The following is a 25,678-nucleotide window of genomic DNA, read 5'->3' as shown; positions in this document are numbered from 1 at the left end:
TAGTATTTTGGGTAGAGGCCTCCTGCCTGCAGTTCCTGCCCAGAGGCAGCAGCGTCAAAGCCAGATCCCATAGCCCCGTGTCCATGGCTGGAACAGCCTCTCACACCGTCACAACCACTGAGGATGAGCACACCTAGGTCCCCATCACAGCTGGCCCCTGCAGCCCTGGACAGTGCCCCTCCCCTGTCACCGAAGTGCTGATGATGGGGCCATGAGAGCCTCAGGACAGTTTCTGCGCAAAGCCTGCTAAGTATTCTTCATGGTCAACACACAAGAAGTGATTCTGTCTCATGAATGCCGACACGGCCTCTCGCAGGATTAGTATGACTCCCCTCGGACCTCTCCTCTACCACTTTCCACGCAGGCTTTGTACAAATTATAAGCCACTTTATCAGGGGATGACTGTGAGTTCTTAAAGTCTCTTAAAATGCCGAGGTTTGGGGAGTGACCCCACAAGGGCAGGAGGTCTCTGGATGGTTAATAATGAGGTTGGTGATTTCCAGGCAAAATGCTGGATGCCTTAAAGGTGGGATGACAATGAGGGAGGATTCCTCCTCTGGCTGCAGCAGCCAAACCGTAAAGAGTTAGGAAAAAAAAAAACAACAAAAACCAGGCTCAGGGGTCAGGAAATTCTATACTGATTTCGACAGCAGCCTTCCCTCTGCCCCCACATTCCCACTCGGCATCCAGTGACGGGCTGGAGGTCTTGCCAAAGGCCACTTGAGAGAGAGTGGTTTGCTCTGTGTTCACTGGAACTGCACGTTTGCAAATCGAAGGTTTTGATAAATATTTGACAATGCAGCTTCTGCTGAACCCTTTCCCCCTCTCCCTGGATAAAGTTCAGGGCCCCGAGGCTCCCTGGATGGACCGGGCAGCTCAATTCCACACTCACCCAGATACAGGCCAGTGGTGACACAGCCAGGGACCCTACCAACCTCCACTCCCTGAGATCCCAGAGCACTGGAAGATTCTTCCCAACACCCCACTCAGCTAGTGTGTGCTACTCCAAGTGCCAGGGACACAGGGAGGGGTAAAATGGGACTTTGCCATCAAGGGGCTTCTAAAACCAAAAATTAGGTTAGATAATTTCCAGTGCCCCATGAGTGCTATGGAGGAAACAGCAGAGGGGCACAGGAGGGGCACAGGAGGCCATGTGGGGTGGTGGGCAGTGTCAGGGAGGCCTGGAGTGCAGCTGCTGGGCTTGAGGGGACCCCATGTGGAGGAAGCAGTCACACACATCAACATGGTGAGAGTCGGGCAGAGGAAAAGCAGATCCAAGTCCCAGGATTGGATGTGGTGGAGCCTCAGGGGCCAAGCACAAGACGGTGACAGGTGGTGCTGAAAAGCAGGTGCTCTGTGAGGCCATGGAGGCCCGGTCGTGAGTTTGGATTTGACTCTGGCCTTGCTCCAGGTCCCCACAACCAGGCTTCAAGTAGGTGCAAATCGTTATGTCTCATTTTATGGATGAGGGAGACCAGTGGACAGAGACAGGAAGTAAATTGCTATTAGTCACGTATCTCACTGAGTCAGAATTCAAACCTAGGTCCACCTAATCACAAGAATGCCTGTTCTTGCCACTATGCTGCACTGGAAATTCCTAAGAGAACATTCACTTCAGTGGTCAAACAGCCCTGGCAGACGTTAGCCCTGTGGTAATGTAACAATACCAGAAGGGTGGGTGAAGCTGGAGTGGGGGTGTTGAGTAGGATGAAGTCAGGGGAAGCTTCAAGGGGGATTCAACCTGAGTAGGGGTGCAAAAGATGGGAGGGAATCACGGTGTGCTGGTAAATGTGCAACAACCAGTTTTTTTGAGATGCAAGGCCTGGGCTTACAGCATTTGCCAATTTCTGTGGTGTAAACACTCCCACTGTGGCTAATTTTAAGCAGTAAAGTCATGTTACTGATGCAGAAGAGGCAAGAGATACACACAGTTGGCTCTTGTGGGCTGGTCTGAGCCGGCTCCAGCACAACCTCTGGGAGAGGACGTGCCTTTATCAGAGGCTGAGTATGGACTCCAAAGCCAGGTGGACTGGGCACAAGGCACAGTTCTGGTGTGTGTGTGTGTGTGTGTGTGTGTGTGTGTGTGTGTGTGTGTGTGTGTGTGTTTGAGGTAGGGTCTCACTCTGTCCTGGTGTGTGTGTGTGTGTGTGTGTGTGTGTGTGTGTGTGTGTGTTTGAGGCAGGGTCTCACTCTGTCACCCAGGATGAAGTGCAGTGGCACAATCTTCACTCACTGCAACCTCCACCTCCCAGGTTCAAGCAATTCTCCTGCCTCAGCCTTCCAAGTAGCTGGGATTACAGGCACCTGCCACCACACCCGGCTGATTTCTGTATTTTTTTAGTAGAGACAGGGTTTTGCCATGTTGACCAGGCTGGCCTTGAACGCCTGACCTCAGGTGATCCTCCTGCCTTGGCCTCCCAAAGTGCTGGGATTACAGCCTCTGGTGTTTATTAGCTGTATGATCTTAGACAAGTAACCTAACTTCTCTGTGCTTCAGTTTACCCCTTGCAAAATGGAATAACAATAGTACCTACCTTAGGGTAGTTATGAGAATTAAGAGAGTTTATATTTATAAAGTGTGTTTGGAAAACACATAGAATCTAGTAAATTCTATGTAAATATTTTCCAATAAAATACAGAAGAAAGGGGAGCACAGTGATGAAACTTTATGATACTGAACAGGTGTTTTTGTGAAAAAGGAAGCAGAATGTCAGGCAATAGTAAAAAATAGTAAAAGAAAATAATAAATGAATGAATGAATAAAATGAATAAACAGTACAAAAATCCTTTGTTTTGTGCCCTTTAAAATATATTGTCAGTATCCAGCAGAGTCTGGTGCCTGAAGATTATTATCTACTGCCCTCTACAGTTCAGGCTCCTTTTCCCACCTCAGGCCCTTTGGACATGCTGCTTCCTCTGCTCTTTCCCCAGACGCCAACATGCTTCTTTCCTTGGCCTCTTTCAAGTCACCTTCCCAGTGAGGTCACCGCTGACCAATATTTTAAGTTGCATACTTCTCCAGCTTCTATAGTCTCCTGCCAATTCTTCCCATAGAAGTTGTTACCAGGCCAGGCACAGGGGCTCACGTCTATCATCCTAACACTTTGGGACGTAGAGGCGGGAGGATCACTTGAGGCCAAGGGTCCAAGATCAGCCTGGGCAACATAGTGAGATCCTATTTCTACAAAAAATTAAAAAGTAAAAAATCAGCCAGGTGTAGTGACATACATCTGCATCTGTGGTCCCAGCTACTCACGGGGATAAGGTAGGAGGATCATTTGAGCCCAGGAGTTTGAAGTTACAATGAGCTGCACTGTAGTCTGGGCAACAGAGCAAGATCCTATTTCAAAAAATAAAAAGCAAAGCAAAGAAAAAAGCAGCAGCTACTGTTTCATCTAGTTTATGTAGCATCTTTATTTTTTGCCATTCCCAGTATGCTGGAATGTAAATGCCATGGGGCTCGAGAGTTCTGACAGTTTTGTTCACTGCTGTATCCTTAGCTCCTAAAACGCAGCAAATGCACAGTAAGTGCTTACTAAGTTTATGAAATGAATACGGGAATATGTTGCTCTGGGTTCAAGGAAATATACAGAAACATTAATTTCATAATAATCCTACCAAACTGCACTAAAGCTTCACTACAAATGTTAGCAGTCTTTTAACGCAAATATCCAGGTGGGACACTGAGACTCATCAGTAAGACTGCCATCGCACTTCAACCCAGATGACCTATGAAGGTGTAGTTACGATTTTTTTTTTTTTTTGAGAGAGTTTTTCTCTTGTGGCCCAGGCTGGAGTGTAATGGCGCAATCTCAGCTCACCGCAACCTCCACCTCCCAGGTTCAAGTGATTCTCCTGTCTCAGCCTCATGAGTAGCTAGGATTACAAGTATGCACCACTGCGCCCGGCTACTTTTGTATTTTTGGTAAAGATGGGATTTCTCCATGTTGGTCAGGTTGGTCTCAAATTCCCCAACCTCAGGTGATCCACCCACCACAGCCTCCCAAAGTGCTGGGATTACAGGCACGAGCCACTGTACCTCACCTGTGTGTAGTTGTAATACTTCTTTGAACATTTATTTTGTAGAGTTGTCTTCATGCTTCATATCCCTCCCACTGAACCTGGACATGAATTACTGGGTACCAGTGTACCAGCAACTGAGTAAATATATTTTCTTTAATCTTTGTTGACTCCATGTCTTGAATCCTAGGCACACTGGGGCAGAGGTTGGACACCCAAGGCCTTGGGTAGTTGGCCCTGTGGCATTGCTGGGTTCAGTCCACTGAGCAGTTATCATGAGTTGGATGCTAATGCCTGTAGCCTTCCTAGGCTGAAACTGTAAACTGGTGGCTCTCCACTTCTGGGGTCTTGGTGGTGGTCCCACTCCTACAGCTTCACTAAGCATGACTCTAGTGAGGACTTTGTGTGACAGCTCCACCCCGTGGCAGGTTTCTGTTTGGGCTCCAGAGACTATTTGAAACAATTATTTGAAATCTAGGTGGAGGCGGGCATGCCCCCATAGCTCTTGCATTCTGTGTGGCTGCAGAATTAACACCACAGGAATGTTACCAAAGCTTACTACTTCCGCCTTTCTGAGTGGCAGACTGAGCCACATCTGAACCTGTTAATAGCTGAGCCATAGCTGGGGCAATCCACAGGCACTTTGGCAGAATGTGGGAAACAGGGACCAAGGCAGCTCCAGGCAGCAAGCCTGTGGAGGGCAGCCCAGGCTCATCCTCTGAAATCATTCTGCCCTCCAAGATCTCTGGGCCTGTGATGGGTGGGGAAGCCTCAAAGATCTCTGGAATGTATTCAGAATCTTTTTCCCATTGTCTTGAATAGCATCTGGTTCCCTTCTATCCAGGGTAATATCTTTAGTGAATGGTCACTTGACCACACCCTTGGTATTCTCTCTCAAACATGCTTTTTCACACTTTAAATGGCTATATCTATATCTATATCTATATATATACACACATACACACAGACTGGTTTCCATGGCAAACAAGAACAGATGAAACAAGTCCAAGAGAAATGTAAACAAAAAAGACAAGTCTCGGCCAATCTCTGATGAAACTGGAATACAAACTACCCAAAGGCAACTATTTCAATCATCACAACTAAAATTCCTGAAACATGATGAGAACTACCAACTGAATTAAGACAGTGCACTTTTTATGAATGTAATAGTCACAGCTTCATGGGAAAGACTCTAACGACACAAGGGCAGTCACTTTCTGCATACAAATGTATATCCTTGTTTAATGGTCTAGACAAGTGTTACTGCTTTAATTCATGGCCTTACAAAAAAATTTGTAATGATCTTCTTCTGAATCTTGGCATTTTCTGTAACCTTGGTAGCTAAGTGCTGACAGTTATCTAAATGCAAACAGTTGCTGCAAAAGGATGAAATTAGTAACGATGGGTCCACTGTAAAGAGGCAAAATACAGGTGCATGAGGATTTACAACAGCAATAGGGCTAAAGTTGCCAGTCCCTTTCATGTCAAAGGACAGAAACACACACACAGACACATATATTCATACACATTAACAAACAGACAGTGCAGATATGAAAGAGGTAATTTTCATTCATCCATAGCAAAGGCAGAGCTAGGACTCTGTGGCCCTAGAACTTTTCCTGGTACATAGCAGACAGTCAATAAATGCTCACTAAATGGAAAAATAGTGCCAAATCCAAAGTTACAAAACCTATTCATGTTTAATAGTGATTATGCCAATAAAACGGCATCATTTTACCTTAAGGGAATATGGGTGAGTTTTTCTACCATTCTTAGTAATAAGAAGTCATTCTGGATATCTTAATGCTAGAATTAGAATAATTTCCTATTTCTCAATTTCCTGTCTCTCGCTAATTCCTCCTTTCCCAATCAATCTATGAAGATAAATTCAGGTCATTTAGGATCCTACGAGACTGTTACAGGAAAGCATAAATATCCTCCAATGTATGTATACTTTGTCTCTTGCTACAAGCTATGCCTTCTGATTCTGCCTTCATTAGAAATAAGGGTGATATTTTGGTTCTCCACCTGCTCTTTCTCGATTTGGGTGGGGAAGATGGGTTCTACTTACTGAACTCTCCCAAGACCTTCAAGAACACTGAGCAGAATACTATCTAGCCATAAAAACTGACGTAGAAAAATACTTATGATTGGAGAAAAATCATGAGATTTTAAAGCAAAATAGCAGGTTACAAAATAGCATGTAATAGACAGCTGAAAAAAAAAAACAAAAAAACGGGGACATAGCAATATATTGTGGCTATTTTCATCTTGCTTTACCTGTTTGACTTCAGCTTTATTTTATTTGCACCCAAAGCATCCTAACTGCTGTTGGCAGTCGTTGTGTGCTATGAGACATCCTCACAGTATCCTTCTTTTTTTTTTTTTTTTTTTTTTTTTTTGAGACGGAGTCTTGCTCTGTCGCCCAGGCTGGAGTGCAGTGGCCAGATCTCAGCTCACTGCAAGCTCCGCCTCCCGGGTTCACGCCATTCTCCTGCCTCAGCCTCCCGAGTAGCTGGGACTACAGGCGCCCACCACCTCGCCCGGCTATTTTTTTGTATTTTTTTAGTAGAGACGGGGTTTCACCGTGTTAGCCAGGATGGTCTCGATCTCCTGACCTCGTGATCCACCCGTTTCGGCCTCCCAAAGTGCTGGGATTACAGGCTTGAGCCACCGCGCCCGGCCCTCACAGTATCCTTCTAAGGAATCACTGTTTTACTCAAGCTAGTTGAAGTTTGCATTCTATCACTGCAGTTAAGAGAGTAAACAAAATGTTCATGTTTCTAAAAACCCTGAAGAAAACAGGTTCATAGAGCTACCTTGCATAGCCAGAAAAAAGCTATCTACCTTCCAATTTTCTTGATATGACAGTATTTCATCTATCTCTGAAGATATAAAGACTAAATTAAAAGTGGTAATGTGGACCTTAATAAGAAAAGAAAGGGAAATAAGAATTATGAGCATTCATATGTGCTAGGTACATTCAGAAATTTACAATTTCCTAACAAAATGGAAATGTTCTATCAGTTGGAAAAGCATGCAGAAACAATTGTACTTCCATTCAGACATTATCTTTTGAAGCTTGTCACCCCAGTGAGTGAGGGAAGGAAGTAAACATATCTACCAGAGGCAGGAAAAAAACTTATTTCAAAAGATCACTTAGCAAGAACTTCTTAATTATCAGTGAAACTTTGGTGAAGATGCAGCCAGCTGGGTACCATACAACAGACACTATTAGTCATTAGGTAAATGAAGATGAAAGGATACAAGTCCTGACTTCAATTTGCCCACAGTTTAGTGGGGAGATAAACATGGATAAAGTATAATTACAGGTTTCATGTCTTATGCTGGGTGCAATGGTGTGTGCCTGTAGTAGTTACAGCTACTTAGGAGGCTGAGGGGGATTCCTGAGCCCAGGAGTTTGAGGCTGCAGTGAGCTGTGGTCGCACCTATGAAGAGCCACTGCACTGCAGCCTGGGCAACACAGCAAGACTCTCTCTCTTAAGAAAATTTAAAAGAAATTGGATCATGCAGCTATGGAGGCTGGCAAATACAAAGTCTGCAGGGTTGGTTGGCAGGCTGGAAACCCAGGGAAAGACAATGCTGTGGTCTAGGTCTGAAGGCGGGCATGTGGACACCCAGGAGAAGCTGATGGTGCAGATAAAGGCAAAAGGCAGTATTCTCAAGAATTCCCTCTTGCTTGGGAAAGTTAGTCTTGTTCTATTCAAGCCTTCACATGATTGGAGAGGGCCTACATATATTTGGAGGGCTTTGTTTTACTCAAAGTCCACCAATTCTAATGTTAATGTCATCTATAAACACCCTCACAGAAACATCAAGAATATATAATGTTTGTCCATCTATCTGGGCACTATGGCCCAGTGAAGTTGCTACATACAATTAAGCATCACAATGTCTATGTTAAGAATGTGGTGCACAGCCCTGAACACGGGACTGTGATGCTGCATGATGGTGCAGGGTGTGTAATACATCACTGCATTACAGACCAGTAGACTGTACCAAAGAGAGAGTGAATGTGAACGAACGTAGCCTGTGGCCCCTGGGTCAATGTAGGTTCATGGGTTGTAACACATGTACCACCCTGGTGACTGATGTATGGACATATTATACAAGAGTGTGTAATACTCTTTCTACAGACCTCTGGGGTTGGTGCCCTGCAGCGTCACACATGGCCTGGTCTGGCCTCCTGTGCTCCTTGGGGGGGCAGCTGACCATGAGGTCAGATGAGCATGATGTGCCATTCCATTGCTCTTCCCATCACCCTGGCCAGGCTTTGTGAATAATCTGTGTTCCTTGCTTCTATTTCCTCATCATTTGTTCCTTACTTTCTTTTCTCTTGGCTTCTCGTTCCATTCACCATTCCCTCAGTTCCAAAATTCCCTGGGAGCCCGGTGTCCTCCCTGACACCTTGCAGTGTTGGGCACTGTCACTGTTCCACCACTCAGAACCCTTTTCTCCCTCTGCCATGATCCATGCTCTCTCGTCTCCAGCTCAACAGTTTGTAACAGCTGCATCGGGTGCTGTATTAGTCTGTTACACAAAAATGCTACCAAAAATGCCTGGGATGGGGTAATTTATAAAGAAAAGAGTTTAATGACTCACAGTTCCACATGGCTGGAGGGGCCTCAGGAAACTTACAATCATGGTGGAAGGCGAAGGGGAAGCAAGGCACATCTTACATGGTGGCAGGAGAGAACAAGCGAGGGGGGCAACTGCCACAAATCTTTTTTTTTTTTTTTTTTTTTTTTGAGACAAGAGTCTGGCTCTGTTGCCAGGCTGGAGTGTGGTGGCACGATCTCGGCTCACTGCAACCTCTGCCTCCCAGGTTCAAGCAATTCTCATGCCTCAGCCTCCCGCATAGCTGGGACCACAGGTGTGCACCACCACACCTAGCTAATTGTTGTAGTTTTAGTAGAGATGGGGTCTCACTATGTTGCCCAGGCTGGTCTAAAACTCCTGGGCTCCAGGAATCTGCCTGCCTTGCCCTCCCAAAGTGCTGGGGTTACAGGCATGAGCCACCACATCCAGCCTGCCACATACTTTTAAACTATCAAGTCTCATGAGAACTATCACAAGAATCGCATAGGGAAAATCCCCCCCATAATCCAATCACCTCCCACCAGGTCTCCCCTGACACGTGGGATTACAATTGGACATGCAATTTGGGTGGGGACACAGAGCCAAACTGTATTAGATGCTGCAGGAGCCGGGGACACTGAGACCATTCAGACCTGGTGTCTCTGTCACTCCTCTGGGCTCTGTCTCCAGGACCTCCCTCCCCTTCCATGGCATAGGAGGAAAGTGCTGTAACGTGCAAATTGCACAGGAACTCCTTATGCCATACAAAATCCACTCAGCAGTTTTAGGTTCGCAGCAAAATTGAGTGGAAGGAACAGAAACTTTCTGTACACCGCTGCCCACTGTCTCCGCCACATCCTCATCCCGCATCCAGAGTGGTAGACTGGTTACAGGCCATGAACCTACACTGATGCGGCACCATCCCCCAGAGTCCACAGGTTATGTTGGTTCACATTCACTCTTGCTGTGGTACGGTCTATGGGTTTGGACAGATGTCCGATAATCCTTTTGACATTTTGGAATCCTTGGGTAGCTCATCTTGTAGGAATGGACTTCCTTCAAAGTGGAGGCAGGCAGATCCTTCAGACGGGTGCATGGAGCCCTGTTTTCAGTTGCTTTTCTAATTCTCTCTTATCATTTACCTCACAATCTTCCTGAGGTCTCGCTTCCTTTTAAAATCCTTGTCTACTTTGCAGCATCACTCTGACACTCCATTGATTCCTCAGCACCTACTGACTACACGGTTAGGAGTGCAAGGGTAGGATTCATGTTTTATTCATCTTTGGGTCTGTAGCACCCAACAAAGAGCTCAGGAAATGCGCAGTAATTGATTCGACCTCTGAACAAATACACACCATACTAAGAATCTACACACCGAAAGACGAAAACGAGACAAATGTGAGTGCTACAGGTGTCACGCTTGGTGTCACACATGTGCCTGTGTATTCCTCTAGGTGGTTACCAGGAGCTCTGCCACTGCACATCCACTAGTGACGGGTTCGCTACCCCAGCTGGTAGCCACTGCTCTCACATAAGGGGTCCAATTAAAATGGTCAGGAATAAATTCCCCCGGGACTTTGACTTCTTAAGAGCTAAGAAGGTTTGCTGGGTATTCTGGCATGATGTTTGGTGATCAAACCAAATAACTGCTGGCCAAAAATGGTAAGAGTTATTTCTCCCTCTTGCTGAAGATGTGCTCCACGCAACAGTCCATCACATACGTCACTCATCATCAGTCTGGAAGTGTGCAGCCAATCCTATTACCGGTCACAAGTTCTGGCTTCTCTTTTTTTCTTCCAATTTCCAACCTAAACTGTAAAGTACTTTGAGAACACACAGTGAGCCACAAGCTTGCCAATAAAGAGCCGTCTGTGGTGTGGAACTGACTTATTTCATACACAATCTGCAAACAATGAGGGCACTATTAGAAACATACTGTGCTGCACAGAGCATTTACCCTGCTTATCTTTCATCTTCCCCAGCAATCCTTGCTTTGTGCGCATTTACGATCCTTACTCTCAGAAGTCCACATACTTTTTCCCCAACCGTAACAAATTATTTAACTCAACTAATGCAGGTCTGTCCGTGCAGTCTCTAGGGCACTCATCACAACTCCAGCGCTGCCTCCACGTGGTAGCAGCTCTTTGGACTGGAGCTAAGTGCTTATTCTTGTGCTTCATTCTTGGTAAGCTCAATGTCTTTACCTTAGGATAACTTCACTGGAAAAGGGCTTAGATTCAGCCGACTACTGTGGCCTCTGTGGCTGTCACAGCTTGTCCCCGACATGCCAGATGTTGGATCCCCTTCTCATCCCCTTGGGATTTCTCCTGCTGGCCCACAGCCAGAACAACGAGGCCTTTTACTCCACCATCCCTCTGTTTTGTTGGTAAAAATCAATCCTTCTACTATCCATGCATAGCAGTTTCTAAAAACTGAATTTCAAGAGCAGTATCTGAAGAAATAGAAACATGATTTGGTCCTTTTAGTAAATTGAATAAATTTTAATAAATCAACTTGGAAATAGTTTTAAGAGTTAAAAAAAAGCACAAAATTGAGATCATCAGAGCAGCTTGGCCTCAAAGGACAGGCAGGAGGATTCTACAGGGTTTGAGCCTTCCTAAGTGAAGCTGTTTCCTACGGGCTCCCTGCTCCAAGCTCCTGGCTAACAGCCCTTCTCCCACGACTGGCAACAAAGAGCAAAAATAACTTTCTACTTGATGCTGAGTCCGTGTAAAAAGCCATTAAAAAATTCCCTTTAAATGTCATAACGTTTGCCTCCATTGAGGTTTCTCTCCTCCTCCTGGGTCTGGATAAATTAGCAGTGGGCTTGTATTGAGTCACAGATCTGGGCCCTGCCACAGAGCTTCCTGCTAGTGTGTGATGCTTTTTCTCCAAACTATTGATACAAAATGCACTGGAATAGAAATCAACAGAAACTGGTCAAAGTTGTGTGCATACACATTCTCTTGTAGATGGACAGCTGTGCTTAGAATTCCTTTGTGGATTCTGGTTTGGTCTTGGTTTTCTTGGTGTTTGATTCATTCTTCGATGTAAATTACAAAAACCCTCCACATTTCTTCATGGATTATATCAGTCCATGTTCTGCAGAGAAGCAGAACGAGTTGGATGTATGTTTTGCAGGAGACTACGAGGAACCGGCTCATGTGATGAAGGAGGCTGAGAAGTCCTGTGCTCTGCCATCTGCAAGCTGAAGACCTGCAAAGCTGGGGGTGTGGCCCCAGTCTGAGTCTGAAGGCCCAAGAACCAGGGGAGCCAACAGTGTAGATTCCAGATTGAAGGGAGGAGAAGATGGATAGCCCAGCTCAGCAGGCAGGCAGGAAGCAAATGGGGTAAATTCCTCCTTCCTCCACTTTTTGTTCCATTCAGGCCTTCAACAGATTGGACGAGCACCCCCCTCCACCGAGGGCCATCTGCTTTACTGAGTCTGCTGAGTCAAGTGCCAGCCTCATCCCAAAACACTCTCCAGACACACCCAGAAATGTTTCATCTGGGCACCCTGTGGCCAGTCATGCTGACACATGGAATTAACCATGACATGGGTTTTTCTTAAAGCAGTGATAGGAGCGAACAGAAAAATGTTCATGATTTTCAATTATTTTTAATGAAGACTGTATCTGATGGAATTGTTTAAACCTTCCAGAACTGGGTTCCAAACATTTGATACCTACTGTGGTCCTAGCCTGGCCACACACTATTTCCTGGGACTGCCCCTCCTTCACTCCCTTGGACCCTGATGACTTTATGCCCAGATCACACCGGAGGCCTGTGCTGATTTTCTAACACATATCTGCAGCCGAGCTGGGAAAAGAAAACTAGGCAGGTATGACAGATACATGATGCACAGGTTAAGCGCAAAGGAAAGAAAAACGCCAACTGCAGGGATGAGAAGGGACTCAGCCCCTTTAGAAGTTCCTGCTTGAGCAGCTGGAAGACTACAGTGCCACTCATCAAAACAGTGACTCGGGGGGAGTATTTGGGATAAAAGAGGAATCTGATGTTGAAGGTCAAATTTGAAGTGTCTTTAAGACCTACGGGTAATGAGACAGCTGGACAAACACATGGAACTCAGGACAAAGGCTCTAAGGACAGCACAGCAGCTGACATCCTGTGTGGTAGCCTGGAAAGCGGCATGCTCGCCGCTTACATTTTGGAAGGGAGAATGGGTACAATGTTGTCTGCCACTTTGGGGCCTTCTTGGGTCACATGCATTTTACATTTCTGCAGTTGATGTATTTATCTTTCCTGAGTCTTTTATATATTAGACACTATGATTCTCAATCCTTTGTTGTTTTGTATTACAAAAAGCTGAATTCTTATTTCGAATATGGGCAAGTTAGAGCCTCCCACATTGCCAAGGTGAATTAACCACACATATCACGAGCTCTCTTTTGAATGAGTTTTCCAGTTCACAGCTACCATTTGTTTCATGATTGGTTTCAGACTTGTTCCTCCTGGAAACACTCCCTAACAAGCACCCCTGCAGGAACGAAGACACCACACACATCGACGCCACTACTGCATGTACTCAAGAGTCAGCTTTTGTACGACCTCTCCCGAGGGCTCCTCTAGTGGGGATCTTTCACTCACCCCAAAGTGAGGATAAAATACTTGAAAGCACGAGCCCAGTGCCTGTAGGTGTGCAGTTAACCTCAGACCAAGGAAGTACCGAATGCCTCTGGGTTTCAGCAAAGGCACCTGACAAACTCCTTCGGGATGGTTCTGTACATGAGACAGAGAAAGGTACCTGGAGAACAGCTCACACTGCCAGATGATCTTACTCAGAAGATGCAGATTAAGCAAAATACCAACTCAAAGGGTGGTCCCCTCTGGCCCACCAGCCCTGTGCCTGGCTTGCTTCCCACGTCTCCTAGATTTGGTTTCATCCTTGCTCCTCTTGGAGACACTCCTTAACCAACATCCTTGCAGAAAACTGGTGAACTAGAAAAGGCCCGTGTGGGTCATGTGGCCACCCAATGCCGCAATAGTGTCTAAGGGAAGCGCAGGAGCCTGCACAGCAGGAGCGGCCGTCTTCTGGAGACCTGCATGAGGCGCAAAGGGCAGTGGACAAGGAGCCAAGGGAGGTGGCTCTAGCCACACTGATACGGTGCCAGCTTGAGGATGCTGGGCAAGTGCCGAGCTGTCTGCCTCCCTAGTACCAGTTATCACTGTCTGCTACCTCGCAAGTTCATGTGCTTCACGTAAGACAGCTACGAGACAGGCCCCTGGAAACTGGAAAATGCTAAGTAAATGTCAAGCACAATTGTTGTTCACATTTTATCTCAATCGCTTTTACCAAATCAGGCTAAACCTTGGGTATTCATAACGTTTTGGGCCGTACAAATTGTTCCTTGAAATGACTCAAAGACATTTTCTGAATTGGCTTCCATCAGCCAAGCGTTTCTTCAGAACTGGAAAAATGCTTTAAAATTGGCTTTGCCATGATTATTAAAACACTGTACATTTTTTTATTATTGGAATTAACACATTGCCTAGTTTTTAAAAATTGGAAGAAGAAGAAAAAAGATAAAAGAAAAAAGGCCTAAATCTCAAAACCTACACACTAACATTTTGTTCATTATCCACCAGTTCTTTTATTAGGTTATTTTCAGCGTTTACACATTCTTAAGAACTTTAAATTAGATTTTTAGAAGCTGGTGGTAAACTGTAACTACAGGAGAGAATTTTCCCAAGAGGACTATGGCTTATGGATTTATTCCCATCATAAGGGAAAACATTCATAATAAAATAATTTGCTATTATGATTTATTCAGCTGTTACTGGGAAGAAGTAATGGCCCCTCCACATTCTGTGAAGTCCCTTGGAGGTTTCATTTGCTCTGACTCTTGGTCAAAATTACATATACTTTTAGCAATTTTTAAAGAAGTGTACAAAGTTGAGATGTTTCCTGAGCCCTCATATATCTGAGAATGTCATTTTACATCTCTGTCTTCACCTCTCAAAACTCGTTTCAATTCTTTGGCTCTTAATAGTGATGAACGCTTGCATTCTGGAGTCACTGTAGTTCTTGCTCCTTTATAGCTATACCTGTAATTTCCAGCTGAATATTTTTAGTTATTTCCCAGGGTTCTGAAAAACAGCAGTAAGTATTCCACACTGGGAAATACTGGCTCATGTATGCAATGCCAAATCTGGTTTGCGATTGTAGCGTCGTTCACATGCACAGTGAACCTTCAAAACCTCCATGCATTTCCCAAATAAATTTAATAACAGGGCCCGTCTGAGTTCCTGGTACACCAACTAACAGTTCCGGAGAAGTGTTCTGCAAAGCCCAACTTGGGATATGCCATATATTTTAATTAAACTCAATTAAACTTTAAATTAAGCTCAAATATTTAAACTCTCAAAAAAATAGAATATATCTACATGAGGGTTTCTTTTCACTATGTTTTAATCTGGAATTCAGAATTCTTTTGTTTGCTTTTTTAAAAACTGTGGTAAAATATACATGATACACAATTTACCATAAAGCAGCACCATTTGAATGTGGATAGTTCAGTGGCAAGGACGTTCGCACTGTGTGCCACCATCAGGGATTCCCTTCTGAATGCACAGCCATTCTTCCAGCTTAAAAAGGGTTTCTAAAATCAGTGATGAGCATTCACTCACCAGTGCCCCTGCTAAATGCCAGGCACTGGTTTGTACTCCTGGGAAGACAGGAGTACACCAGAACGTATCTCTGGTTATTGCTTTTGTTGCAAATGCCCTGGCTTCATCTGAGGAATTCCAGAATGCAGAGGGTGCGGCCTCCACCCTGCTGTCTTGCTGTCTGCTCTCACTGCATCCCTTTAACCTGCCTTCTGAAAGATTCTCAGGTTTTTCCCCGACGATTTTCTTCTTTTCTGATTCTGACAATGTTTTCGGTCATTGTACTGTGGTTATCGTTTCTCTGCATTTATTTTACCCATCTTCCTTTTTAACTTGACCTGTTGTCTTTTTATTTCTGCTTGTTCTTTATGGCTTTCAACTTCATAAATACCATGCTTTCTCAAATCTCTTTGCGAATTCCAGAGAGGGCCAGGCACGGTGGCTCACATCTGTAATCCCAGCACTTTGGGAGGCTGAGGCGGGCGGATCATTTGAGGTCAGGAGTTTGAGACCAGCCTGGCCAACATGGTGAAATCCCATCTCACTAAAAATACAAAAATCAGCCAGGCATGGTGGCGGGTGCTTGTAATCCCAGGTACTTGGGAGGCTGAGGGAGGAGAATCGCTTGAACCCGGGAGGCGGAGGTTACAGTGAGCCGAGATCGTGTTGCTGCACTCTGACCTAGGCAACGGAGCAAGACTGTCTCAAAAAGAAAACAAAAAAACAAACAAAAAACTCCAAAAAACCAAAAATAGATTTTGCTGCAATGTACAAGGAGCAATTTGCTCCTTTTAAAAAATAACTTTTGGCCAGGCACAGTGGCTCACACCTGTAATCCCAGCACTTTGGGAAGCCAAGGTGGGTGGATCATTTAAGGTCAGGAGTTTGAGATCAGTCTGGCCAACATGGTGAAACCCTGTTTCTATTGAAAATACAAAAATGTGCTGGGTGTGGTGGTGCACGTCTGTAATCCCAGCTACTAGGGAGGCTGAAGCATGAGAATCCTTTGAATCCGGGAGGCGGAGGTTATAGTGAGCTGAGATCATGCCGCTGCACTCCAGCCTGGGTGACAGAGTGAGGCTCTGTCTCAAAAAAAAAAATAATTTTCAAAGTTTTGATTTTCCAGCATCTTCCAGGTCAAGTCTTCCTTTCCCGTTTCTTAAGAATGCTTTTAAAAAGGTTCCACATGCACTTCTTTTTTTTTTGGTTACTCACCCCCACAAAAAAGACCTGATAAAGATGCAGGGGTTTTGTCACTGTCGGTGCACCTGGGTGCTGATGAAAGCACTTCTCAGATTTACCTGTAACTGATTTACCTGTGAATTTCTCCACGTCTGTCTCCCAGAATGAGCTGGCATCTGTGCATTGCCAGTTTGTCGGGATGAGATCTCTTTTTAAGTTAGCTTGGATGTTGTGAATAGGGTGAGACAAGAAACAGCGAGATTCCTCCCTGGGCACTGCACCGGAGCCCGTCCTCAAACCCTTGTCTCCCCTCCTCAGCTTTGCTTTGGGAGAGGAGACACCACTGCCAGGCCCACTCCCTGCCCAAGGCTGTGTGAGCAGCAGTTTCCAAGCACTGCTGTATAGAGAAGCTCCAATGGGGAGCAGCGGGGAGGGACCCACTGCAGCATTCAAACGTGAAGCCCCGTTCGGGGTACTGGCTGCTCTGCCTTCTGGTCAGTACCGACTTGCATTTTTAAGGGTGAGCAGGAGGTGGGAAAGCAGGAAGGGCCGATCCCCCTTGCATCCAGGTGCACCTGGCACAGGCCGGCCACTGAGGACGTTTCTCCATCCAGTCCCGTCTGTTTCTGAGCATGAAGAAATTCCTCCAGATTCTGCAGATAGGTTGAATGTGTGTCTTAGTTTTGGGTCTTTTGAATCTTTCCTTTTGTTTCATCACTGGTCATTTGGTGAGAAGCAGGAAGAGGCTGTTAGCAGGTGCCTTTTTAAACTGGAAATTCATAATTAGGTTTTGACTTTAATGGTGGGAAAAACCCATTAAATAATTTATTTCCTGATAATAACAAACCAAAATACAGTATGGTATGCAATAGTGTAAAGGAAATGAGTTCCAGATAAAAGCAGACATGGTCTGAACCCCCGTTTCCTGATTCACCAGTTGCTTGACACTGGTATGTCACTTATTAATTGTATGTGCACTTACTCATTCTACCTTCATTGCCAAGCCAGTCCTCTGTGTTTTGAGTTTATTTGCCTAAACATTCAGGAAAAAACAGTACAGATGATTACATGTATTTTGGAAACCACACTTGGTTTGTCGGTTGCTTGTAACTATTTAAAGTGTATTTTCTAAGCCTACTTTAGATAGTGGTCTTAAGAAATGGTCATCATTCTCAAAAGAACTATATGTGCAACCTTTCTGAATATTGCTTCAAACTCTGTCTTAAACACTTTTGCTTTTAATTAAATATTTAATTAAACTAATTACAGATCCATGGAAAGGGGGAAAAGCTCAACAGGGGAGTGGTTATACTAGGAAATGCCCCCACCCTCCGTTTAACAGTGCCATGCAGAAGGATGGTTGTTACTAGGTCAGAGATTTCCATGTGCTCAAAAACATGCCAAACAGGTGAAAAGCCAGCAGAATTAAAACAAATGATTTATTCCAAGTTCTCTCAGTTTAAAGTTTTTCCGAATTTATTACAGAAGTGAACACTGAAATGAGAAACAAGCTCTCACAGCTGCAGCATTCGTGACAAAGTCATTATCTACATCACCTTGATTGAAGAGGTTTAGCATGTTTCTGTTATTCAGAATCCATGAGGAAAGTTTCGAAGTCCAGATCCAAGTCAGAAACCAGGGCACTTACGAAGTCATCAACAGAAGGACACTTCTGAAGCACACCTGCAAGCAAAGAGAGGTCAGCACTGTGTTCACCGGAGGCAACGGGAACCACAAAGACGCAAACTCAAATCCACACACTACAGGAGCACGCTGGCTTTCTGAGTCAAGACTCTGGCTGTAGAACCTGACTGCAAGGACATTTTGTAAAGCCATGGACAGTGTGTGGGCCTTGGAGCTATTTATAATTTTAATGCATTTTTACTAACAAATCAATCCTTAGCTTAGAGATTTAGGCCTAAATATATTTCCTAAGGGCTATTATTTTTGCATATATGACTACACCCTTAAAGACTGATATTAGAAGACTGATTGTTTTTTAGTTATCTTTGACTTGGATGATTCAGAATTTACTAAGTTTAGTTACCTATCCAGTTTTGCTATCAAGTTCTATACACTTTACAATCAATTAGATGTTAATTCTTTTATAGAAGTCTTATATCAGAATCAAATTATTGGCTTTCCTCCAGATTTCCCTGTCCCAGAGAACTCCTAGCTTTGCAACTTACTAACTGTGTAATGCAGAAGTCACTTAAAATCTCTGGCACCCAAATTTCCTACAAGGTTGCTATAAGGATCAAACAAGAAGATGTAGAAGCAATGAAGCACCATGCCTAGCATATATTAAGAATTCAATAAAAAGCTGAATTTGTACTCTTTCTTCACTCTAAAGAAGCCAAAAAACAAAGATTTATGCAATTAACCTTCTTGCTTCAACCTACATTCTTGGCAGGAAATGCTAACTCAAGGGTTGAACAAGCTCTATATACTGACATTTACTTTGGGAGATGAATTCTGTAAAACCATTTTCAAAATCAAGGCATTAAAAAGCTGCCGGAATCCTCTACTGTTCTCTGAACCTGTACTGCAATTCAGTGAACACGAAGGCAGCATCTGCTGTGTGGAAAGGATCAGGCCAGGTCATGGGCATACAGATGGGCAGGCTCAGTCACAACATGAGAGTGAGAAGGACACGCACAGCAGTCGGCTGGGCAGAACTGCATATCCATATGGGGGAAAGCCAGCCTGGACTCCTACTGCATGCCATACATAAAAACTAACTTGAGATGATCACAGACCTAAGTGTAAACACTAAAATTACTGTCTTAAAAAACCTCATGAAGTATCTCTGTGACTCTGAAGTAGGTGTACTTTCTTAGGACACAGAAAGCACTGACCATAAAAGGAAAAAATGTTAGATTTCATCAAAATTAAAAACGTCTCTTGAAAAGAAACCATTAAGCCAATGAGTAGACAGATGAAAGAGTAGGAAAAAATACTCACAAAACATATCTCACAGAAGACTGGTATCCAGAATGCATAAAGAACTTCTTCACCCATTGTAAAAAGACTTTTTTTCAAAATTACAAATTGACAAAAGATTTTACCTTCACAAGGTCAGGTTTTTCACAGAAGATGATATATGAATAAATAACACAACTAATAGGCACTGAGAAGACATTCAACATCATTAGTCACTAGGGAAATGAAAACCAAACCCACCATGAGATACTATGACGCATCCACCAGAATGGCTCATTTTTGTTGTTGTTGTTCTCCAGGTTGGAGTGCAGCAGTGTGACCATGGCTCACTGCGACCTCGACTTCCCAGGCTCAAGTGATCTTCCCGCCTCAGCTTGAGAATAGCTAGGACCACAGGTGTGTGCCACCATGCCCTGCTAGTTTTTAAACTTCTTGTAGAGATGGGGTCTTGTCATGTTGCCCAGGCTGGTCTTGAACTTCTGGGCTCAAGCGATCCTCCTACCTTGCTTTGGCCTCTCAAAGTGCTGGGATTACAGGTGTGAGCCACCGTGCTACATGAAATGTTGACAAGGCTGTGGGCAACCTGAATTGTCATACATTTGTGGTGAAAGGATAAAATGATATAATCACTTTGAAAAAAGGTCTAACAGTGTCTTATGAAACTAAACATGTACCTACGCTAGGACCCAGCAATTTCACTCCTAGGTATTTATCCAAGAGAAATGAAAGCATATGTCAACAAAGAAACAACTTGTACAACCCCAAGCTGGAAATGACCCAAGTTTCTATCACTAGGATAGGAATACACACACTACAATATACTCATATAATGGAATATTACTCAGCAACAAAAAGGAACAAACTATTCACACATGCAACACCACAAATGGATCTCAAAAACATTATGCTGAGTGAGAGAAGCCTTATGCGGAGCAGTACATACTGTTTGATTTCATTTATATGAAGTTCAAAAAGTTGGTTAAACTAATCTACGGTGAAAAAAAATCAGAACTGTGGTTGCTTTTGGGAGTGGATATTAGAATCAACTGAGAAGGGGCAGGAGGGCCTCTGGTGTGATGGTAATGTTCGACATCTAGATAGTGATTTGAGTTATAAAGGTGTGCATACGCATCAAAATTCATTGAAAGGTACATTTGAGATTGTGCATTTCACTGTATGAAAAGTTTACCTAATACAGTAAGCAACTATTGAACTCTAATGCTATGTATGCAAAAGAATCTAGGTATAAAATGTACTGATGTCTGCTACTTGAAATGCATAAAAATATAAGGCCAGATAGGGAGATGAAGAGATGTAAATATAGGAACTTGTTTACTAAACGGCAGGTATATGAGTGTTGTACTATTCATTCAACTGTTCTGAATATTTGAAAAATTTTAACATGAAATCTTGAGAAAAAGTAAATTGTGGATGCTAATAGCATACAAAGGGCAGTCAGTGTGGAGAACAGAAGAGAAAGATGAATTCCAGTGAAGAGATTCAGAAGGTTTGTGGAGGAGATGGGATTGAGCAGAAACTTAACAGATTGGGCCTTTTAGGTGGAGGAGACAATACAGGAAAGGCACAAACATGGGGAAATGCACAATGTATGCTTATCAAGAAGTGGTCTGGCGGGTAGAGTAAGGCTGGAAGAGACTCTGGGAGATGAACATGAGAGGACCCAGGGCTCTGAACCAGGGAAACCAACAGAACAGGAAGGACAGACTGAGCTGGAATCCAGGAGGAGCAGGGTGGTGTGGAGACACAACCCCTGACAAGTGTGAGGTGAAGGGGATGCTCCATGTGGAGGCAGTGAGGACAGAGAGCTCAGGGACAGCCTGGGGACTAGAGGTGCAGATGTGATCACCCCATCAGAAAGTACATGGGGTGGGAAACAGACCAAGGATTATCTAGATGGTCGACATGAAAATACTTTGTCCAAACACATACTTGAAAGCCCTTAACTAGACCTGGGGTAGTTGAGAACACCACCAATATCGTTATAGTTTCAACTGTACACTGAAATATTTTTATTGTCTATCTAATGTCTATCTAAATTTTAACAGCTCTATCTTAGGAAATATGTGAGGAATAATGGGCAGTTACTAGAAGAGAATGTCACTGCTATGTCTATTTGTGCAATTAAAGTTCAAAACACAGTGTTCTTTTTTACAGTAAAATAATCTGCATGCGTGAATGCAGGCCTCACCTCTGGCCCAGCTGTGTCACTAATGATAGAAACACTGGGTACGTGATGACGGCTAAAGTAGCACAGTTGACATTGTACCTTCCAGATGTAGGTTATTACTTAAGTAGACTCAACCTAATTACAAATCAGGTTTCATGCATTCCCTATGTGCCAGGTTTCTTGATACAGAGAACATTTGTAGGGAAAACATTTAATTAAGACACGGCTTTCCATAAAATGTGCTAGCCTAACACACCATTTCTTCCTTTTTAGTATTTGAGGGGTTCCCTGTCTCAGCTTTGGAGCCCCCCTCCTCTGTACAGGGTAGCTTCTTCCTTCTTTTCCTTCTTGCCCCTTCTTGCCTATTGAACTCTCTGCTCCTTAAAACCACTCCACACGTGTCCGTGTCCCTGTATCTAAACCGGCACGGGACCAAAAACCCCGATGCTCCCCCACTCATCGGAGCCGTATCATTTTGGTGCGTTGGCCGGGAAAGGAAATTCATTCATCAGACTGAGTCAAGGAAACTTATTTTAAACTATTTATGGCCTTTAATAATTGAGTAAGGTGTGCTCCTATGAACAAAGTATGAAGCAGGTTTATTTCTCTGCCTGGTTCCTCTAGAATTTGGAAATTGTCTTGGGACCTCAAGAGGAGAGGATCAGCCAACTCACAGCAATCAAACTCCAAATGGTGCTGTCAACTGAACCACACATGGACGTGCCATTTTTCCGAGGACCCTTAGATCAACCCCGGGAGGAGCCCTAGCTGCTGTTCCCCACTCGACGCCCCTTTCCAGCAGGAAATAGCCAGAAGGCGTCGTCACCCAAACCCCTAAGAGCAGTTAGTGTGGCATCTCCACAGTGCGGAATGTTGTAGGAGTTACTAATAAATTATTTTAGGCAGACAGAGGGGAAAAGGGGTCCTTAGGAAGTTTTTTTTTAAAGCTTGTCTGGAAAAGTTTCCTGTAAAGCCCCAGCTCTTAAAGCCAGGCCAGTAACCCGATATCCAAACGCCAGCCATTAGAAACTGGGTCCAGCCAAACACGGCGATTCCGGTGGCCTTCTTGCCCTTTCCCCACGTTCCTGGATACATGGCCATTCCGAAGTATCCCCGCCTGTGCAGAACATCATGGTGTCCTGCATTTGCATATTAAAAGGCTAGGGTGGGAGGGCCAGCTTTTCCCTCGGGCTAGGTGAATGACGTGCCTAGTCAGATCAATCCCCTGAGCCTTGTGCAAATCAGACACTGCCTCCTCCAGCCGCTGTGTATATACCTAGCTGGTATCTGTGGCAGGTGGGGTTCCCTCTTTTGGCTTTAGAGCACCCCCCTCCGTCTGTCTCTGTACAGGGGAGCTTCTTCCTTCTCCCTTCCTCCTTGCCTCTTCTTGCCTATTAAACTCTCTCTGCTCCTTAAAACTAAAAAAAAAAAAACAGTATTTGAAACATTTCTATAATTACATGACTGGTCGTTTATAACTAAATGACTGGAATTCTCAGAAGGGAAAGTCATTTATTCAGAGCCAAGCTATTCAGGTAAGTATGGCCATCCTGTTCTTTGAAGTGTTCACTTCAACTCAACAAACTGCCAATATAAATACGACCTTGCTCTCTCCTTCCCAGCAGACAGGCCCAACTAGCACACGTCCTTCTCCAGTTTCCCACCTTAAACAATTCCTGTATCTCACAGAATGGCAACTGTGGCCACAAGAGAAAAATATGTACACTTGTGGGCTTTTCTAAAGAAATACAGTTAGAGCTAACTGGTTTGGTGATTTTGTGTGTAATGTGACTGGTGAAGATGAAGGTTCAAAAAGGAGGAAGTCAGGACCCGAGCCTGGAGGGATAATGAAGAACGGTTACTGGGAAGAATCCTGGGCACACTGTTATGCTAGCCCTGCTCTAATTAGATTTAAATGTTCTGCGAGTGTTAACACGAACTAAACCCTACACAGAAAATTAAAAAAAAAAAAAAAAAAAAAAAAAAAAAGCCCAATGTTTCAGGTAGTTCCACAAGTAAGAAAAACTGGATTTAGCTTGTATATGGCCATAGTCAAAAAATTCTAAGAAAGCTTTCGTTTCGTTTTTAAAGCTGACAAAGATGTCCCCGTTGCCTTCACGTCTTAATTTTAGAAGGGTGACGATTAAAATTGTATTTTCTAAGCACCCTGGGAACCAGCTTGGAGCTGTTAGCTCCAACTAAGGTGGATGGAGTTGACAAACACATTTCACTGTGGAAATCACCTAAATTAGAGGGAGAATGAATGGATCTTGACAAAAGGACTCAGGCAATAACTTTACAACTAAAAAGAGAAAAGGGTCAATAGCAATGCAAGAAAGACAAAAGTGCATCAGGACACACATTGCAAATATGAGCTCACACAAGGAAGCAGGTAGTATATCTTCATCTGTTTGTCCTACTGAGAGAGACAGAGTATATGTGAAGAGTAGTTAAAGAGTGAGAATTTAACATATTTCTCTCCTCATTTTACCTGAGAGACAAATGAGCTAAGAAAAGATGGCACAAGCCAGAACATTTTTCTTCTGACGGCTCTGCTCAAATGACGTGTTTCATAACCTGGAAGCACTAGGGTAATTATTCTAGGCTGACTAATTTAAATTATAATATCAATAAGATTCCAAGACTGAGTCTTAAAACGGCAGGGTTTCCACACTATGGCTTTCCAGTCCTCCTCTTCCGAGTGACTGCAGACATACAGCTGGAAAGAAAGTGAGGAGAAAAATACCATGCAGGAGGACTTGACCTGCAGACAGCTGGCCTAGACGGGGCTCATCAGAGAGGACACCAGCCATTCCACTCCCAGAACCGTGGTGGCTGTTTACGGAGCATTCACTGTGCACCAGACACTGTCCTAAGAGCACTGATCCGGGGTCTCCTTAAAACACACCTTGAGACCCCTATCTTCACAAGTAAGAAAACAGAAGCCAAGAGAGTCACACAGCTCACAGGTTTGCTTTCACCCTGGCAGACAGGTTCCTGAGCCCATGCTCTTAAAGCACCATGATATATTTACTGCCTCATGCCCTGACATTCTGTCAAATACATTCTAAAACGGTTTATATTTAAATATCAGCATCCTTGATGGACAGAACCTAAATACGCAGAAAATCCTGAGAGAAAGGTCTCCTTATTTCCTGGTGCCACCCATGAGCACTTGTGCCCAACTGGCACGGCGTCTGCTCTGTGGAGCACACTTTACAAGCAGCCTCGACTGTACCCAGCTAGCTGGAAGGAGAGGGCAGAGATCAGCGGCCTCGTCTCACAGGGCTGTAGTCTGGCACTGCCAACGGTGGCTTGGCCCAGCTGTGACTGGGACACCCATGACCAGGACAGGCACTCATGTAACGACCAAGAGCCTCTTCCCATCAGGGCACACAGTGCTCGCGATGCTTGGTTGCTGCTGGAGTTCCTGTCTTGGCGTGACCCTGGGAGGAAAATGGTTGCTGTTGGAGTTCCTGTCTTGGCGTGACCCTGGGAGGAAAAAGTGCCCAAGAGGTCTGTGCTTCAGGATGCTTCCTGGGTGGCCTCCAGGTGTCTGTGGTAACCCCTTCAAACAGAAGCCTTTACATATTTAAGGGGCTCCTAACTATGCAGATTTCTACACTTTCACCAAGAAAAGGTCCGGTCAGCTCCAGGATGAGTTCATTATGTGTACAAAGCTGCAAGTTCATATTCTGTTATTTTGCAATACATAACGAACACATAATCCAACCAGACCTTCATTTAAAAATCAGCATACTCATGGCCTAACCTGCTTAATCCCTTGAATGCCCTTTTGGATGCACAACTAATATAATTATTTGAAAACATGATGGAGAGCAATTGGTTGACAGTTTGATTATACCTGGAAGCCAACCTTGCAAAGACAAAATCTCATTCTGGCTCCCTTTCCTAAGGCCCCAGGGTGAAATGGTTGGTGTATCATTTAGTTTCATAAATACAGGGGATTACCGGGCAATTAAAAGGCAGAATTATTTTAAAGCTTGGAAGAAGAAGAATAGGTACATCTTTTCTTTGAGTCTATTTCATCTATTGCTTGACACCAAGCAAAGGTACCCAATAAAATGAAACTATGGCTTTTTGATCAGCGGCTGAATA

General features: G+C 44.2%; 1 protein-coding gene across 2 annotated transcripts in view; it reads right to left on the bottom strand.

Annotated features, from left to right (window-relative positions):
- The window catches only part of MIPE (mitochondrial intermediate peptidase), a 201,873-nt gene that overhangs the window by 31,650 nt on the left and 144,545 nt on the right, over positions 1–25,678 (bottom strand). Inside the window, exon 19 of one of the 2 annotated variants that reach the window (XM_011755703.2) lies at positions 17,849–18,111. The exons of the other annotated variant lie outside the window; for it this stretch is intronic. Within the exon in view, the coding sequence (XP_011754005.2) occupies positions 18,014–18,111 (98 nt within the window). The 3' untranslated portion in view covers positions 17,849–18,013. Of the gene's footprint in view, positions 1–17,848; positions 18,112–25,678 lie in introns of those variants that run through there. 2 annotated transcript variants of the gene reach the window in all.

Source organism: Macaca nemestrina, chromosome 16 (genome assembly GCF_043159975.1).
Source record: "Macaca nemestrina isolate mMacNem1 chromosome 16, mMacNem.hap1, whole genome shotgun sequence".
NCBI lineage: Eukaryota > Metazoa > Chordata > Mammalia > Primates > Cercopithecidae > Macaca > Macaca nemestrina.
This window is presented reverse-complemented; position numbering and strand designations above follow the sequence as displayed.